Source organism: Vigna angularis, chromosome 6 (genome assembly GCF_016808095.1).
Source record: "Vigna angularis cultivar LongXiaoDou No.4 chromosome 6, ASM1680809v1, whole genome shotgun sequence".
NCBI lineage: Eukaryota > Viridiplantae > Streptophyta > Magnoliopsida > Fabales > Fabaceae > Vigna > Vigna angularis.
In genome coordinates this window covers 2,021,720-2,040,109 of record NC_068975.1, presented here as the reverse complement: position 1 = coordinate 2,040,109, position 18,390 = coordinate 2,021,720, and the positions used below count along the sequence as shown (strand labels likewise).

Here is an 18,390-nt window from a genome sequence, read left to right as displayed (position 1 = left end):
GCTTATTTTGAAGGAATAAGGAGGTTCATATCTTAGAAATTTACATATTGTGAATCTGACTTCTAAATACACCTATATTTTGTTAAAAGTTCAGCTTCATCTGCCAAGTCCAGTTCCTCAACCTGTCACTGTGTTCAATGTCAAATAAACTTATTCTTTTTTAAATGAACTTGTCAGGGAACCTTGGTGTTGTTTCTAGTATGAGATTTGGAATTAGATAAACTTACAGGCAATAAGAATGTTTATAATATGAAGTTTTGAAGTAAATGTTGGGATTCCATATTTGAAAGCATAAAAAATGAACTGATTATGTCCTTGAATGACATTTGGTACGAGATTTGATCATTACAAAACACGTCATATAGTATCAACTTATATCTTCAAAGTGTTTCATTTAAAATCACAGCAATAATGTTCATATACTAATGCACATAATTTCTTGTCAGGGCATAATTGAACTCAACTTTTAATATTTTATTGAATTAAACACTTAAAAGTTCTGATACAACACAACATTGCCATACTAATTACAATTTATCTTCAACAAAAACATAATACAAAACATCATTGTTAATGCCCATGACAAAACAAACAACATTAACATCATTTTCCAATATATTTCTCTCTTGCTCTAATTTCCTCTTCAACTTCTCGTTCTTTTTCCTTAGATCCAATACAACCTTTTCCTTTTCCATACAAACTTCAACTTCTTTAGTCTTCCTTTGTAAGGTTCCTTGAATTTCATAATCTCCTTCACCAACCCATTCAAAGTTTGAATTACTCTACAAAAAAAAAATTACAAATCATTAATAAAAACTTCATCACAATAAGTAAATCATCTTCTCACTTACTGTCCAATTTCTACATCTCAAAAATAGTCTTCCTTTGTTCTTCAATGTAGTTGCCTTCAACAGCAGCAATTTTTCCCCACAACCACAGATTTTGGAACCTAAGTGAGAGGAGGATCCACATGTTTGGGACATTGCAGAACCAATGCTCCTTCGCATGCAACCAATTCCTCCACTGTTAGCTTTCATTGCCCTTTAATAGTGATTTCCAAAGTAAATCAACTTAGTTCTCTTTACTCCCAACAAAACCCTATATCCTCAATTCATCCCTCTATTTACATGACCAAGTAGACCAATGCCCAAGAAGACCAACTCCAACATTTTGCTCTTCACCCTTCTTTCCAGCTTAAATGATGATTTTGTCTTTGTCCAACTACATATAGACCACACTTCTAACCAAACTTTGGTTAACATTGGGTTCTAGCTAATAAACCACTGTTCTAAACCACTGTTCTCACTTTTTATTGCAAAATACCAATGTGGCAAACGTTAGCCATTAAACATGTCATCAGACGTGGTCAAACGTTAAGCCTAATTTTAACGGTGTTAATTATGAACGACGACATATTATAGTTTCCTTAAGGACAATGATCAAAGTGTACCAAAATTTAAAAGAAAAACTAAATTTAAAATCGCATAATAGTTGAGGGATAAAAGCATATTTAACCTAGTTTTTATTATTATTATTATTATTATTATTATTTACCACTAACTAATATTTATATAGCACGATTTTGTAAAAGGTTGATTTCTGAAAATTAAATTCTGACTTTTTATTTTAATAATTTTCGTGAAGAGATAGGCTAAAATTTGATTTCCGAAAATAGAATTCTGATTTTTTTACTTAAGTAATTTTTGCAAAAGTAAATGTTCAAAATCTTTAACAGTTTTCGAAAATACTTAGAGGTCGGATTTTCAAAAATTGTTGAAAATTTCAACGATTTTTAAAACGATTGAAACCTTAAACGGTTTTAAATAATGTTAACAGTTAATAATAAAAATAATAATAATATAAAATATGATTTAATATATTTTGACATTTTAAAAAATATTAAAATATTAAAATAATTTAATTATTTGTTATTTTAAATTAAAATTTAAAATCATTAAATACTTAAACTATTTTCGAAAATCATGAAGGTTATGTTAACATTTTGAAAACCGTTTAAAATATTTTTTTAATTTTGTTTTTAATTTATAATTAATAAATAATTAATTTATTTTAACATTTAATAAGATTTAATATGTTAAAATATATTAAATCAAATTTATATTTTTATTATTATCATTATTATTATAATATTAATTGTTAAAATAATAACATATATTAAATTATATTGAAATAAACTAAATGTATTTTAAATTTAATAATAAAAATAATTTAAAAATTTTATTAAATTAAAAAATTATATTAAAATATTAAAATATGTAAATTATTTAATAAAATTTAAATTTAAAAAAATAAAAATATGTTAAACAACCTTTACTTTTATTTTCATTCATTCATCATGTATTCCATCCCATTCAATTCATAGAGAGCTAAGCTTTTAGGATCATTTTACTATAAGAGGTTAGGTTGAAATGATGTTTTTGATCTTTTGATTATTGATTTGGATTATCTCTCATCTATGTCTTTTAATCTATATACATGTTAATCATATGAATCCAAAAGTTTTTAATTTTGATTAAAAATGTACTTTAGTTAAAGTTTAGAAATTTTTATATGATTGAATGTGTAAGAACATATATATATATATATATATATATATATATATATATATATATATATATATATATATATATATATATATATATATATTAAAAGAAGCTAAATTCATTTTCTTAAAATTGTTCCTCTCTCTAGAAAGCTTCTTCTTCTTCTGACTTCTCTCTAGATTCCCAGCACCTTGAACCATAGGAATTCAATTCTGGTGCTACCCAAGCGTCCGCAGAGTAGAGGACTTCATTTCTACCGAACGTTTTCTTCTTTCCGATCGGGGCAGGTTGAGTTCTTGTGTTGTGGGCAATTTCAATAGTTGTGCTTGGAGAAACCCAGGTAAGGGGAGCTAGATTCTTTTCTATGGGTTGTATGAACAATACATGCGCTGATCTCTGTGTGACTATGTTGTTTGGGTTGTAATGGTATTTTTGATATTTGATGTATGAACTGTATGCTGGAAATTTGTGACTGTAGATGTGGTTGGACTGAGATGATATTTGAGATTGGTATGTTAATGTATGTATTATGTTGGAGGGATGATCAAGTGGAAGGTAAGGGAAGTATGCACTGTCTTGAATAAGCTGGTAGAGTCTTGGGTCACTTTGAGAGGAAGTGAGGTAATGATTTTGGGAAGTAGGGGTTTTGAGCACATTTGGATTGTTGGGATATCTTAGGGAAGTCATTTGTGACTTGTTAGGATCATAAAACTGGACTAAAACATGTTAAAAGTGGTAAAATCCGAAATTGGGTCCTTAAGTATAGAAATTAAAGTTTTAAAAGATAAAACTTGATCTTAATCACTTTAGATTAGTAATGGGAAGGGTTAGAATCATCTAGGTAGGTGTAATTGAACTTAATACACGAATTGGAGGTCTTAGAAGTTGGTCAAGGAGTCTAGAAATGGTAAGGGTCGGTGTGAGTGTGTGATTCTGCAGAATTTGTGTTCTGCAGATGATGCAGAGTCGCTATGCGAGCTGTCTCGCATAGCGAGACCCTACAGAGAGTGCTCACTGTTTGAGTCACTTGCTGTGCGAGTTGGTGCGTTGTGCGAATGACCAGATGGGGTGCTCTCTGTCGGTGAAATTCGCCTAGCGAATCCTGTCGCTATGCGACTGGTGGTGGTCTGGAATCACTGCCCATTTAATTCGAAGAGCGAGTTGGGCGCATAGCGAGAAGGTTTGGGGGTGTGCTCTTTGTCGGTGAAAGTTGCCTAGCAAATCCTGTCGCTATGCGACTGGTGGTGGTTTGGAATCACTGCCCATTTAATTCGAAGAGCGAGTTGGGCGCATAGCGAGAAGGTTTGGGGGTGTGCTCTCTATTTGAGCTCTCGCATAGCGACTTGGGTGCGCTATGCGAGAAGACCTGAGGCCTGTGGCCTCAGCGAGTTAATTCGCATAGCGAATTAAGGGGTGCGTTGTGCGAACACTTCAGGTCCTGTCTGTTCCTTGTCTCTCTTTTGATTGAATCAAGTATGTGGAATGTTTGGAATGCATAGTATGATGTGATTTATGTGAGAAGTATGTGAATGTATGAGATATGTTTGATTCACTATGATAATATGATGGTATCTGGTTATTCATGTCTTGGGTTAAGTTTCAAAGTGACAGTATGGTTCATGGACGTAATTCCATGATCCTCAAGGAGAGGATACATGGTGGTGCCCTGGTAGTGTTTAGAATGAAAGTAGGAGCTCAGTCTTGGGGGTCATCCTGAAACTCCAATGGTCTTTCTTCTCATGTAGAGAGGATTGAACCATGTGGTGAGGAGTAGGAGGAGGTCCTAGTCTTGGGTGCTTCCAGTATGGCCCAAGGTGAGTGATAACGGACTAACCTCGTGAGTGTGGTAGGGTAGGGGAGCCCAAGTTTCATAAACCACCACGAGTGCAAGACCCGTCATAGCTCGACTATCATTCTAGTCTGGACGAGTCAAGTTTAAGTGTAACAAGTCATGTGTGTGTAGTGTACTGTATTTGTCTTTATTTGCATGTTGCCTGTGACTGTTATAACATGATTTTATATCTAGCTCACCCTTGCTTTTTTGTGCTTGCTTGTGTATGTTTCTTTTGCGATGATCATCCACTTGGATGGGAGCAGATGGCGAGTAGGTTCTTTTGGAGACGACCTTGGAAGTTGAGGACAATGATGCTGCCTAATCTCCTTAGGAGGTTATCGAATTATTGTCGGTAGTTTGAAATACTGTTTCCCTTTAAGTTTACCGTTTAGATCTCTTTGGAGTTGAAGTTTAATTTCTGAAGTTACTTTGAGGATCACTGTAATCCTTAATTACTCTTGACTGTTTTCCTATATTATGCATGATGACGTCTTTATAATATATGCTTTCCTATATATTTTGGGGACGTCACAGAATGAGTTTTTGCTACAAATTGATAATGCACTTTGATTATTAGTAAAAAATTTAACAATAAATAATTAAGAATATATTTTGATTAATTAACTTTTTACTTAGTTAGGAGATAAAAGAATTTAAATGATTAAACATAGAATTTTATTGAGAATGTACTTTGGTTAAATTTATAATGAATAATTAAAAAGGGTCTTAATTGATAATCTACTTTGATTAAATTCTAAAATCGTCAACAAATTAATTAATCTATTTTAGAAAACAATAGAATTAACCTATTTTATTATAATTGTTTTAAGTTATTTTATTAATTTGTTATTTCATTATATTCGCATCTTATATTTCATTAAGATAGATTTTTACATTTAATTTTAGTATTTGCATTGCATTTTCCTAATTCTATATTCGTTGAGATTAACTTAATCCTATTTAGATTATTTACTACTAACTATTCACTACTAACTAACTTGATAATATTGAAATTATCTTGATAAAATAATTTTAATTTGATAACGTCAACAATGAAGACAAAAACGAAATTGATGAAAGTAGATCTTGAAGTTACATCTAAATGTTAGAGATAAAAAAAACCCAAATCCAACATGAAAATTGTGTGTATTATATCAAGTATGAATAGACTAGAATTACATACACCAAGGAAAAAAGAAAAAACTACTCAGTCACAGCAAAATTTGAATCAGATTCTCCTCCTCTCTTCATAACAGAATAACTATATATATATATAGTAATCTACCGACACATAATCTTATTAGAAATAACGTTTCAAGTGCACTTCCTTGCGTCTGTACCAAAGTAAAATGAATATCTCAGAAAGATTTATAACGATTCACTGATATAATCGTCTTCAAATTAGTAGATGAAATCAGATAATGATCAAATGTGTCATGGTTAGTGTTTCTTCAATGGCTACTACCATGTACATACTTCTGCAATCCCCATTACAATATATACTAAAGACGTCTAACAAGACCATTGCATTTACAATACATGCATCAAAAGACAAAAAGTGGACCACATCCAAAATATACATGTTCCAAAAAATAGGACACAAAGTTGGCCAATGACATTATACATCGGCCACCCGCCCCCTACATGGTCAAGTTCTCCAAAATAAAAATTACCAGAACCTGTTATGTCATTTTAAGGGACCCTCTGAATATTGAATTTCCCAATATCTCAGTGGCGGAAGGACGCTTAAGAGGATCAGGGTCCATCATGACCTGTAAGTTAATCACCAAAAACTCGTCAAGTAAACCAAATCAAACCTCAAATTATAATATTCAACACATTCAAGATTTGATCAAAGAACACCATTTAAAACTTTCTACTTTTAAAATTTCTTATGCACTAGAACACCAGTTAACATGGCCGGAATTTAAATGTCACAATGACAAGATGACTCGGCAGTAAATAGAGAAGCAACATACAACATTCACTCTATTATCCTAATTACAGCTTACAGATCACATTTAAATAGAACTAAATATATATTTTACAAAATTAAATAACTGTTATTATATACGTATCCATCTCTAGTTTCTTCGCTGAACCCCATTGGACTTCCCTTTACTGGTATAACATTTGCTAAACAATCAAGACAATGAAAGCAAATTTTAGAAACAAGGGAGCAAATAATTATTGCAATATTTCAATACTTCAACCCAGAACGTGTTCCACCAGATTGCAGGTAAAAAATAGAATGAAAAGAAGCACCTGGAGCAAGTTTTGAAACTGGATTGTAACTCCAGGCAAGTGTGGCACCTTTCCCTCTTTAAGTTTAGAGAACTCAGTTTCTGCTTTTGGCAAATGTGACCTTCGAATTATGTCAAACATGGAAGCTCCTAGGGAGAAGATATCTGCCTTATCTAGGTGATCATAATTCTTATTGAGAATCTCCAGCGGCATGTACCGTGCATCACCCTCTTCAACAAGCAAGCTATTGTCTAATAGAGTCGCACATCCAAAACCACCAAGCTTATAAATACCATCTTTGACGTAAATATTTTCTGGCTTGACATGAAGATGAGCTATTCCCTTTTCATGTATAAATTGCAGTGCACTAGAAACCTGGACCAAAATTATAACCACAAATCAAAATATGGACTCCAAAGAGAAACAACTTATCCAGTACAAAAATTTAAGTAGGAATTTAAAAGGATAATGAAACCAGGAGAGTTACAGTATACACATGACTTTTGTTATGCCTAAACAAATCTGATTTGCACTATATAAAATTATTCTGAAATGATTCCTTGGTAAGACACATGAGTAAAAGACAATTTTGGTCTCAGAGCAATGGAGGGCTGCTTAATGAACGAAAAAGTTTATTTCATTCCCAAAATATACAAAAATTAGGTCATGTTAAGTTTTGTGCCACTATTTAGTCAAAAAAATGTAATTTTAAGAATCAATGTGACAGTATTAGGAACTAATTTGATATTAAACTATATTTATGGATCAATTTATATCTTCTACATATGAAGAAACTGATTGAATTGATATATCCCACTACACTCTGGATATACTTCTTTATTGATTACAGGCTGTTTTCCTATCAATGTGACAGAAAGAACAACCAAAAACACACGTAGGTTTACAAAGATACCACTGGTATTGTGAGAGACTTTCTCTCAGCCCTGCCCAACAATTTCCTAAAAACAGAACAGACTAAAAAAACGTCTAAGCCCCAAACAGACTTATATAGGTCTGTAACAGCTACAACTACTAACTGTTTCAACTGTCTGTTTTTCTCCTTTTGTACACAATACCATTATTTCAGAAACTAAATCAGATTTCCCATTATTTCAGTGATTAAATTGACAACTTCTCACAAATTGAAGGACCAAATAGATCATTTATCTAAAGGAGTACATATAAAATGAGGCCAACCTGATATAAAACATCCATTTCATGTCGTTCGGTAAGCAATGTTGGACAATTTTCACTAGATAAGTTGTGATCACAAAACTCCATCTGAGTATACATTTGTTCATCCTCAATCCACGAAGAATAATATCTCACTATATTCTGATGGAAACCTAAAGCATAAAGGAGGTAAATATGACTAAAGAAGGACATGAAAGTCAATATTGAATAAAAGAAGAGTTGAAAGCGTAGAATAGAAACCTATGGCAGCCAAAGATTGAGCTTCTTTAAAAGCTTTAAGCCTACAAGGATAAAAGATTGGCGTAAATAGCTAAAACAAACACAATGAGAAATAAAATCCAAAGGTATGATCATGATGTCACCTTTCTGGTTCCGTACGCAACCGCTTGATGGTACATTTCACAGCATACATGCAGCCATCTAATCGCTTCAATACTTTAAAAACTTCGTTTAAGTTTCCCTTACCAATTTTCTGGTAACAAGGAAAAATGTTATGAAAACCAAAATCATATCATCAGCCAGTCAATACCAATCCAAAACAATTCATGTTAGGCAGTTACAACTTCTTTGTCAAACATAATACCTTAATCCGACGAAAGTCATAGAGATAGCGTGACCGATCATTACAACCAATAACGGAAGGGATGAGGTCTGCATAGTGTGCATATTCATAATTATATACAGTGGTAAAAAGCAAACATTTGCCACTTAACTCTAAAGGTGAAAATAAAATAGCTAAATAAAAAAAAACGAAATCATTCGAACAACATTTATCCGTACCATCAAATTTTAGTGTTTGGCTTCTAAAAATGTCCTCTTCCTCCTCCGAATTGCTTTTCAAAAAGGAGTTTCTAATACAAAGAGGAGTACTGCACCGTAGTGCAATTGCAGAACTCGACACATGTCTTCGAGTCCTCAGCTTATTATAATAATCTTCTTCTCGAAAAAAATGATTCTCTAATCCCACAAATGGCTCATTATGGTCACTGCCAAGTTCCACAACTGGTTCATCATCGGTAAATCTGAGAGTATCACCATCATCTATGACACATCGAAGGTAAATGTATTAAGTGTGTGCGTGTGTATATTACATTCAAAATAACACCATCATAGGTTTTTGTGGTTATTTTCTGAAATAGCAACCCGAATAATAGTTAAAAATGAAATTTTTTTCAAGACATTGTAATTAAGATTATTCTAAAATGGAAAAAGTAGCAAGCAACAGTTATTCTTACCCATTCGGCATCTCTTGGTTTTCGTAGCATACGGCTTCTCTGGTGACTTGGGGCAAGGGCTATCTTCCTCCACCTGAGAGGAAAAGAAAAACTATAAATATAAAAATATATAAATATAAAGAATGAAATGTATGTTACCTTGTCGATGTTACTATGGAAGCCTTTCAAAGGAAACTGATCTTCTGGAGTTAAGTAATCCGGTGTGCTGGGGAAGACAAACAACGGTGAGAGTTAGAGCGAGAAGGTTGAAGGGAGTAAGACAGTTCTTACCAAAACAGTTGCTGACTGAGAATGATGTCGTCATCGTCTCCGGATGAAGGCAACAGCTCCGGCTTTTCTTTCTGCATTTTCGTATTCATCTGGTTGGGTGTGGGAGACGAACTGTTTCAGAGTAATAAAAAACTTATTTAATCTGTGATTGGACCTGTCATTGGAAAGCGCAGCTCATGATGGCAAATTCTAATACCTTCTTTCTACACTTTATTTACTTAAAATCAAAATCATGCAATATATTTACTTTTATTTCGTTTTTTACTATTCTATTTATTATGGTTCAAATCAATTTGAAGGAAAATGTGTTGTATTTTTTTTATTTAAAACATAAATACGATGTACAAAAAACTGAAAATTAAGTAATAAGTAGTTTACGGAGTGTTATATAGTAAAAGAAATAATTGTTTGTAAAGATATAATTTTAAAAAAATTGTATTATAAAAAATTATAGTAGTAACATTTTATTCTACTAAAGCATATGGTAGTTAATTGTTTTAATCTTGTTGCAAGATATACGGAGTGAGTAGATAGATTTGAAGGTGAATTAATTGTTGTTTATTTGAATAGATTTGAAGGTAAATAAAAGTGGATTTAAAAATAAAGTTTATAAGAGTTAGTGTAGAATTTGATTGATGTCATAAAAAAAATTATTTAATTGGTAAAAGTTGAAGATTACCAAAAAAAACCCTTAGTTATTAAAATTCTAATACCTTCTTTCTACACTTTATTTACTTAAAATCAAAATCATTCAATATATTTATTTTTAGATTTAATGTCTCAATAAGTTTCTATTTTTTTCCAGAATTTTAAATAGGTCCCTTTCTTTTTTTACATCTTAATTGGGTCTTTATTTTTGTAAAATTGATGCAAATAAAGACTTTTCGTCAAATTAATCAAACAACGTTAAGGATTCTGTCACCTAGCATGCTGACATTGTAGTTTTAACATATGTGTCATTAGAAACGTGTGTCAATTCTTTTATTTTAAATTTTGAATTAAAAAATTAAGTATACAGAGTGGAAATTTAATTAAAGAAAGGGCAAAGTTGGGAATTCGTATTATATTTTCTGCTGAAAGCCCCACTCTCTCTGCAATTGCAAAATCGAAATAAAATTGGGGAAATTTGAATTTTAGGGCTCGTCACTCATCCACAAAATCCTTGTTGTTCGATTGGAAGCGTGAGTGTTAGTGGGTGAAGAACATCAACTTGAAATAATTGTGCATGTGCAACTTGAAATATTGTTGTCTTTTCTCAGCCACCTTCATTTACTGTTAGTCATATATTCTCATATTTGGTTCTTTTATCGCCAAACTATTGGCACAAAATATGTTCAGTGATGTTGATTATGTTTCCCAGTTCAGGAGAGGATTAGAGGAAGCTACCAAGCTTCTTCCTTCTGGCCCTAAGTTTATAATTGGTCTTCATTCAAACGGTGAAGAACAAAAAAATAATTTTGAAAATCGTGGGTAGTGAACAGATGTTATAGATCGGGTGTTTCTGAGTGTGGAAAACCTGGGTAATGAACACAATTCCTTACAGAGTGGAGTAGTGAAAGGTGAGGAGCGAGATGGAGGGAAGGACCGATCAAAGAAGAAAGGGAGGAAGAAGGAAACTGTGGATTTGAGGAATCTTCTATTGATGTATGCCAATGACATTAGAGTTGCCACCGAATTACTAATGCAAATTCGGCAACACTCTTCTCCCTTTGGAGATGCATCGCAGAAGGTAGCTCACTACTTCGTTAATGGTCTTGATGCACGCTTGGTTGGGGCTAGTTCTGGCGGTCATGAACAATTTTCTTTCCTGAACTCTCAGAGGATTACTGCTACAGAGTACCTGAAGGCATATCAAGTGTTTCTATCTTCCACCCCTTTCAAAAAGTTTACATATTTCTTTGCAAACACAATGATTATGGAAGCTGCTGCAAAATCAGAAATCGTCCATATCATTGATTTTGGCATCCTATATGGTTTCTTGTGGCCAATTCTTATAAAGTTTTTATCAAATAGAGAGGGTGGTCCTCCCAAGCTGAGGATCATAGGGATAGAGTTTCCCCAACCAGGATTTCGTCCCTCTGAAAGGATTGAGGAGACGGGTCACCGTCTTGCTAACTATTGTAAGCGTTACAATGTTCCCTTTGAATATCATGTCGTAGTATCAAGGAACACTAGACCTCAACTTCTCCCAATTCGATTTTGATTTCGATTTCGATTTCGCAGAAGAGAATGGAGCTTTCAACACTTACTTTTAATTGATTTCCCAATTTTGCCCTTACTTATATTATATTTCCACTCTGTACACTTTATTTTTAATTAAAAAATAAAATAAATACAATTAAGACACGTTTTTAATGCCACGTAATTTAAAATTACATTGTCAGCATGCCACGTAACACTCTCTTAACGGATGTTTGATCAATTTGACGGCAGACCTCTAATTGCTTCAATTTTACAAAAAAAAAATACCCAAGACGACGAAAAAAGAGAGACATATTTGTGATTCACGCCGAAAATAAGGTCCTACCGAGACATTAAACCTTACTTTTATTTCTTTTCTTACTATTGTATTTATTAAGAACACTTTAAATCAATTCGAAGGAAAATGTGTTGTATTTGTTTATTTAAAATATAAACACGATGTAAAAAAAACTGAAAATTAAGTAATAAGTAGTTTACGGATTACTTATATAGTAAAAGAAATAATTGTTTATAAAGATATAATTTTTTAATTAATTTTTAATTTATGAATTTTTGTTGTAATTGTGTTTAGAAAGCTACTTTCAAAATTATATAATTTTTTATACTCTTATATTTATATTTATAATTCTAAATTCTAATTTGATCTCGTACTTATTTGATCTAATAGATATATGGCTTAATACCTCTTTTGGTCCCTCGAAAGGCGGGGAATGTTCAAGTGCATCCTACGTTTTTTAAAAAGTTAAATGTGGTCCCAACTTGTGAAAAAAGTATGCAATTAAATCCTTTTTGGTCACGACGTTAATTTTTTAACGGTACAGCTGACAACTTGGACCAAACATAATTACGTGTCTAGTTTATGTCATTACGTGGAAGTGAGTGTAAAATTTAAATTTAAAAAAAAATATTTTGACAGAGAATAGAGTTGCTTGCTTGCGTTGAAGATGGCCAAGCCCAAACCCCTCTTAGGGTTTCCTCCGTGAGAATGAGCAAGAGAAGGGAGGCCGTTTGGGGTTTGGGGTTTGGGTTTGGGTTTGGGGTCGCGGTCACGGTCATGGCGCAAGGGTTTGGGGTCGCGATCACGCGACTTACAATAGTGTGCTGGCGACGGTAAGCTTGGTGGTGAGCGACGATGGTGGGAGCTTCACGGTTGCGGTGGAGACAAGATGTGGATGGAGGTTGGGATGGCTAGTTTAGAGTTTGTCGACTAAGTGGAAATTGAGAGATTGGGGATGTATTCTTGGGTTGAATGTACTGAATTTGAGGGATTTGTTTGTGCTTTGATCCGTTTTTTTTGTGCAGATGAAAGAAAATCTTGAGATTAGATGAAGATCACGAGTTGATATCTTGATGTTGGGTATCTATTGGTATTGAAAGGGGTTGAGAATGAACTTGATGCATTGTGTAGGATGGGTAGGATGGGGCGTGAAGTTGAACCTAAATGGGTATGATGAAAGTCACCCGTCGCGAATTCTTCGAACCTGCAAGTAAATCCTTCATCGCCAGTCTTCCATCAACATCTGCATCTTCTTCAATACAGAGCAAACAATCCCTACCCTCAAAATATATTTTTTTAATTTAAATTTTACACGTCATTTAACCTCAGAAAGCCACACATTCATATAAAATAGACACGTAGTACTGTTCAGTCCATGTTGTCAATTGCACCGTTAAAAAATTAACGCTATGACCAAAAAGGATTTAATTGCACACTTTTTTCACAAGTTGGAACCACATTTAACTTTTTAAAAAACGTAAGACGCACTTGAACATTCCCTCCTTTTTGAGGGACCAAAAGAGGTATTAAGCCTAGATATATTAAAGAACAATGTCAAATAAAGTCTATTAAGCTTTTTTTATTTTGGAATAACCTAAAACAAATTTATTGAAAAACATTCACATATTAATGATAATCATAATAAGTTTCATTAGTTTGATATTATGATTATTATTTATGATAAGGTATCACTTGTTATTATTATTTATTTAAGGCAAATATTATTGTAGAAAATTATTCAATATCACAATATAGGTCCACGATTCATGTTTTTTCTATAAATACAACTAATATTCTCTAAAACATACTCAATCACTCTAATAATCACTCAATCTCATACACACTCTCATATTCATTCATATATATCCTAAAATTCTCTTACTAACTTGAGCTTTAGAGAGTCTTTTGTAGGTGGATCTTCCCTTGCATTCCAACCTTTAGAAGTACATGGTAGGAACTAGAAGTCACTTCGATCACACCACTTGTCTAAAGGATCGAGCTTAGGATCCAGTAAGAACATTTGTCGCCCACCATGGGACCTCGATAAAATATTTCTCCAACCTTACCTTCCCATGGTCACTACCTGTAATCAATCCCAACTTTCTAACCAAATGAAATCCAACCTAGTGACGACCCTTCAATATCAAATGCAAACTCTAATCCAACAGAATGAAGAACAACGCAGGCACTATGATGCCAAGCTCGTAGCCCTATGCGCTCAACATTAGGTGATCCTTTAAGAACTCCAATAGAGGGGGGGTTGAATAGTGTTTTCAAAACTTTTCGCAAATCAGGGTCTAATGAATGTACAAAGATATATGCTTAAAAAAATGTTTGTTTGGACGCAAGAGTTCATAATAATAATTTAGAAAGACTTTTCATAGAGACAACGTTTAATGACTATTGCAATTATAAGTTGAACTGAAATAAATATTAAAAACTTGTATTTTAAAGCAAGCATGTAGAAAAACGTTTTAAACAAGAATGCAATAACACAAGTGTTTTATATTGGTTCATTCAATTCATAACTATGTCTAGTCTCCCCCAAGAACTCTTAAGAGGTTCCATTAATCTTATCCAAGATTACAATCAAGTACAAACCACTCATTGCACCGAGTATTATAAACCACTTCTAATTCCCAAGTATTATGGCCACTCCTAACATATGAGTATTCTAACCACTCCCAGTATATAGACCGAGTATTATAAACCACTATTGGTTCCCAAGTATTTTGGTCACTCCTAGCATCTGAGTATTCTAACCAATCCTACTATCCAAGTATTCTAACCACTTTTAGTATTCGAGTATTCTAACAACTCCTGATATTCAAATAGTGTTTTTAAAATTCTTTCGCAAAGCAACAACTAATGGATTGTAAAAGATATATAATTTGAATAAGATGTTTAGAAGTTGGTTTTTATGAAATACGTTTATGGGAAACTTTTCAAAGAACAAAGTAGTAAAGCACAAATTTTAAATTGGTTCACTCAACCTAAGCTATATCCAATTCTCCCTTAAGAACTCTTAACAGGTTCCATTGATCCTTAAAAAGATTACACAAGTTTTACCTCTCCAAGTTTACAATGAGTATTCTCATCACTTCTCATTCACCCAATTAACACGACTAGTCTGAGTTTAACCACTCATGGTTTACAAATATTAAACCACTTCTAGTTTCAACCATAGACAACACGTCTAAACTATTTAACTCAATTGAGATAAACACTAAGTGTTTCAATAATGTCCAACACAATCAGTGTTATGAGCAAATACAAATGATAGCTCTCAGAAAGAGGATAGAAACAATATTAAGAAATATGAGATTTTGCTATGGTTTTTCTTTCTTAGAAAATATTTAGCTTTAGACGTTGTATGAACATAGTAAGCTTGTTTTAAGCATTCACGAGTTCACTATTTTATCATTTTTATCTTCTCTTCAAGCTTTTATCTATTTATAGATTTTCTTGAAAGATGATTGTTAGACAAAGAAGTTAACTTAAGGTAGAGTAGGTAGCCTTTAGGTGAGAAGTTAGGCTCAAGTCTACTTTGTAGAGGTATAGAGCTTTATCATAGCCTTTATCAAAACGGAGCTTGTACGATGTGATAGAGAAGAAGGCTTCAAGGAAAACATTTCCAGGATGTTCTTCATATCTCTCTACGTCTTTTTTTTAGGTGTAGTGATTCTGATCATATCTTTCTGTTTTAGTGATCTACACAAATATAAAAAACAAGGTATATAAGCATTGAGGCACTTTATTGTACATGCATTAAATATTTTGAGCGTTGATAAGCGTTATGCCATATTGTGCATTCAAAACATTTTATCAATTGTCATTTCATCAATAAATGCATCATTTGGTAAAGCATGATCATTAGATGGTATAAGACATTAGATGCTTGAAAAGTTATAGCCTTTAGTGGTCTTTTGTTAGACGATACATTTCATAAGACACTTTACTTGAATTAACATTGCATTGAATAAAACTTTCTTTTAGCTTAAATGTTGTCATGAAATAGACATTTTTTGTTTATAAAATGGTAGCTTGTTACTCATATCGTATATTAGATGATTTATTGAAAGATACTTTCTTTTCTTAGATCTTGTTTATAAACTTTATTTTTCAGACACTTCAGTCTAGAAAACATTTTAGCTTAATTTTGTCTACAAAAAATGTCACAAAATATTTTTCTCTTAGACTTTATTTCTTTAAAACAACTTTTCATACACATCGATATTTTCGTTTAATGCTTTTGTTAGACTTCAAAACCTAAGTTTGTATAGACATAAATACACCTAAAGAAAATAATTTTAAAAAGATTTTCAAAATATATGTATCAGAGCATGAATTTATTTTGTAAGTGTATCAGAACATTTTTTATAGATTTTTTGAAGATATCAAATTTCTTTTAAGATTTTCAAAATGTTTGTATATCAAGATTTGTATGAGAACATAAAGTGTAAATATCAAGCAATTGTATCAAAACCCGATGTATATTAGAGCGGAAAAGTATTAGAACAAATGTATAATTATCAGAACAATTATATCAGAGAAAGTAAATATAGCATCAATTTTTCTTTTCCAAGTATTAGAGCATATCGTTTATCATTATTTGTAGTTTCAAAGCATTAGATGATTATCATACTATTCAAGATCAATAATAAATGACTTTCATCATTTATAAATCATATATGCAAAACTTGTGTATTAAAGCAAGACATAAATCTTTTATGCAAAACATGTGTATCAGAACTTGAACCAAGAACTTATGTATATTGGAGCATAAATTAGTTTAAATGTTCGTACGTTTATTAGAGTATAAACAAAAGCTTATGCGTATTAGAGAAAAAGATAAGTATAAGTTTTGACATGTGTATTAGAGCAAAGAGTGTTCATACATTATGAGAGCATAAATATAATATCTAAGTCATATTTTATATTTCAAGAGATAAGCATCTTTCAAGATACAAGCATTTTCAACAGATAAAAAATGTATTTTATATTCCTAAATGCAATAATATCTTATTATATTTCTCCCCTGAATGTAATATCTATCATTATTCTCCCTTATTTGATAAACATAAAAACATCGAAAAGATGTTGTTTGAATGTGACGTGGAGTAGAATGATTCAACTAATATGTTTTTCATATTTTTATATAATATTATTGCTATAGACGCGTTTTAGGGTAGATTAATGAGTTGATTATTTCTTAGAATTACTAGGCTTTACCATGCTTGTAGATTCAATGGGCTGATTATTTCTTAGATTGAATGCGATAAGGGTGTTGCTCCATTCACCACCACCCTATACTTCCTCCACCTCCTCACATTATTTTAAATATAATTATATCCTTAAATTAAAAAGATTTTTACTTTTATTCTATTTTAAATAATTTGAAACCCTAATTTTACTTTCCCAGCACCCACCCATGAAACTCTCTTTCCCTTTTCCCATTTTCATTTCACCTCCCCACCTCCCGCACTTTCATTCGTTTTTCTTTCCAGTTTCTTTTTTTTGGTTTGAAAGCTTCCATTGCCGCCGTGGTGTGGAGGAACATCGAGGAACATCCAGAGCATCATCAACGGAGATGTCACCTAATAAAACAAACTCTAAAATAAAAAACGTAACCTTTAAACGTTAAACGGATGTCGACATCCATTTTACCTTAAACAGATGTTGACATCCGCGGAAGGATGTTGACATCTGTTGAAGGATGTCACCTCCGTTTAAAGGTTAAGTTTTTTATTTTAGGGTTTTATTTCAAGGTTTATTCGAATACGAGGAAGCACTCCACGCACTGTACTACTCCACGCACTGCACCACGAGAGGGAGACTGCTTGATAATTCTTTCCACCACCACCAACCTTTGCAACTTGTAGTATCTCACAACGACGAAAGAAAGAGAGGAAGAAATATAATGTTAAAATGAAAGAAAAGTATTTTACTCATGTACGGGAATAAAATAGGTTATTAATGAAATAGGTTGTGAATGAGTAAAATTAAAAAATAATAACCCTAAAAATAAAATTTTACTGAAGGACAAAATAGTAAAGGGGAGGTGGAGGGAGAAAGGTGTGGTGGTGGAGGGAGCAACACCCATGCGATAATATTTACTTCCCTTAACCCTTAAGATATTCTCTCTCTTTTTTTGTTTTCTGTGGTGACTTCTTTTGTTTCAGAGGTGCTTTCCAATTTAATTGAGTGGGATTTTTATACTATAAAGAGAGCAAAAGAATCGCATTTTTGTAAATAAATACAATTATTCGACGTTCTATGATGATAATTATTTAAACCAACGTGTCATTCTCTTTCTTATTTCTTTTAAATCACCAATAGTACTTGGAATCCTGTAAGAGTTCGACGTAATATTTGTTAGTGAGAAACCAAAGAGCCACCATTTTTAATTCTTTTTTCTTTTTCTTTTAAACAACAAATAATACGTGGAATTTTGTAAGGGCTTCGACGTATTATTTGTTAGCCAGAAGCCAAAAAGTAACTCCTTTCTAATTTTTTTTCTTTTTTTAAACCACGTATAATACGTCGAATTTTGTATGAGTTTCCACGTAT

At 32.4% G+C, this 18,390-nt stretch overlaps 2 protein-coding genes across 2 annotated transcripts; one reads left to right on the top strand and one right to left on the bottom strand.

The window, feature by feature from the left end:
* Window positions 1–5,798: 5,798 nt before the first annotated feature.
* LOC108319786 (wee1-like protein kinase) lies at window positions 5,799–9,494 on the bottom strand. Its single transcript, XM_017551035.2, has 10 exons — window positions 9,342–9,494; window positions 9,210–9,276; window positions 9,072–9,144; window positions 8,617–8,877; window positions 8,420–8,487; window positions 8,199–8,308; window positions 8,077–8,117; window positions 7,840–7,988; window positions 6,664–7,017; window positions 5,799–6,170 (listed from the first exon to the last, which is right to left on the bottom strand). Exons 1-10 carry the CDS (start codon window positions 9,428–9,430, stop codon window positions 6,081–6,083), a joined length of 1,302 nt encoding a protein of 433 aa, XP_017406524.1. The 5' UTR covers window positions 9,431–9,494; the 3' UTR covers window positions 5,799–6,080.
* Window positions 9,495–10,671: 1,177 nt separating this feature from the next.
* On the top strand, window positions 10,672–11,544 carry LOC108319756 (scarecrow-like protein 34). Its single transcript, XM_017550998.1, has 2 exons — window positions 10,672–10,777; window positions 10,823–11,544. The coding sequence occupies exons 1-2, from the start codon at window positions 10,672–10,674 to the stop codon at window positions 11,542–11,544; spliced, it is 828 nt and encodes a 275-aa protein (XP_017406487.1).
* The last annotated feature ends 6,846 nt before the right edge of the window (window positions 11,545–18,390 follow it).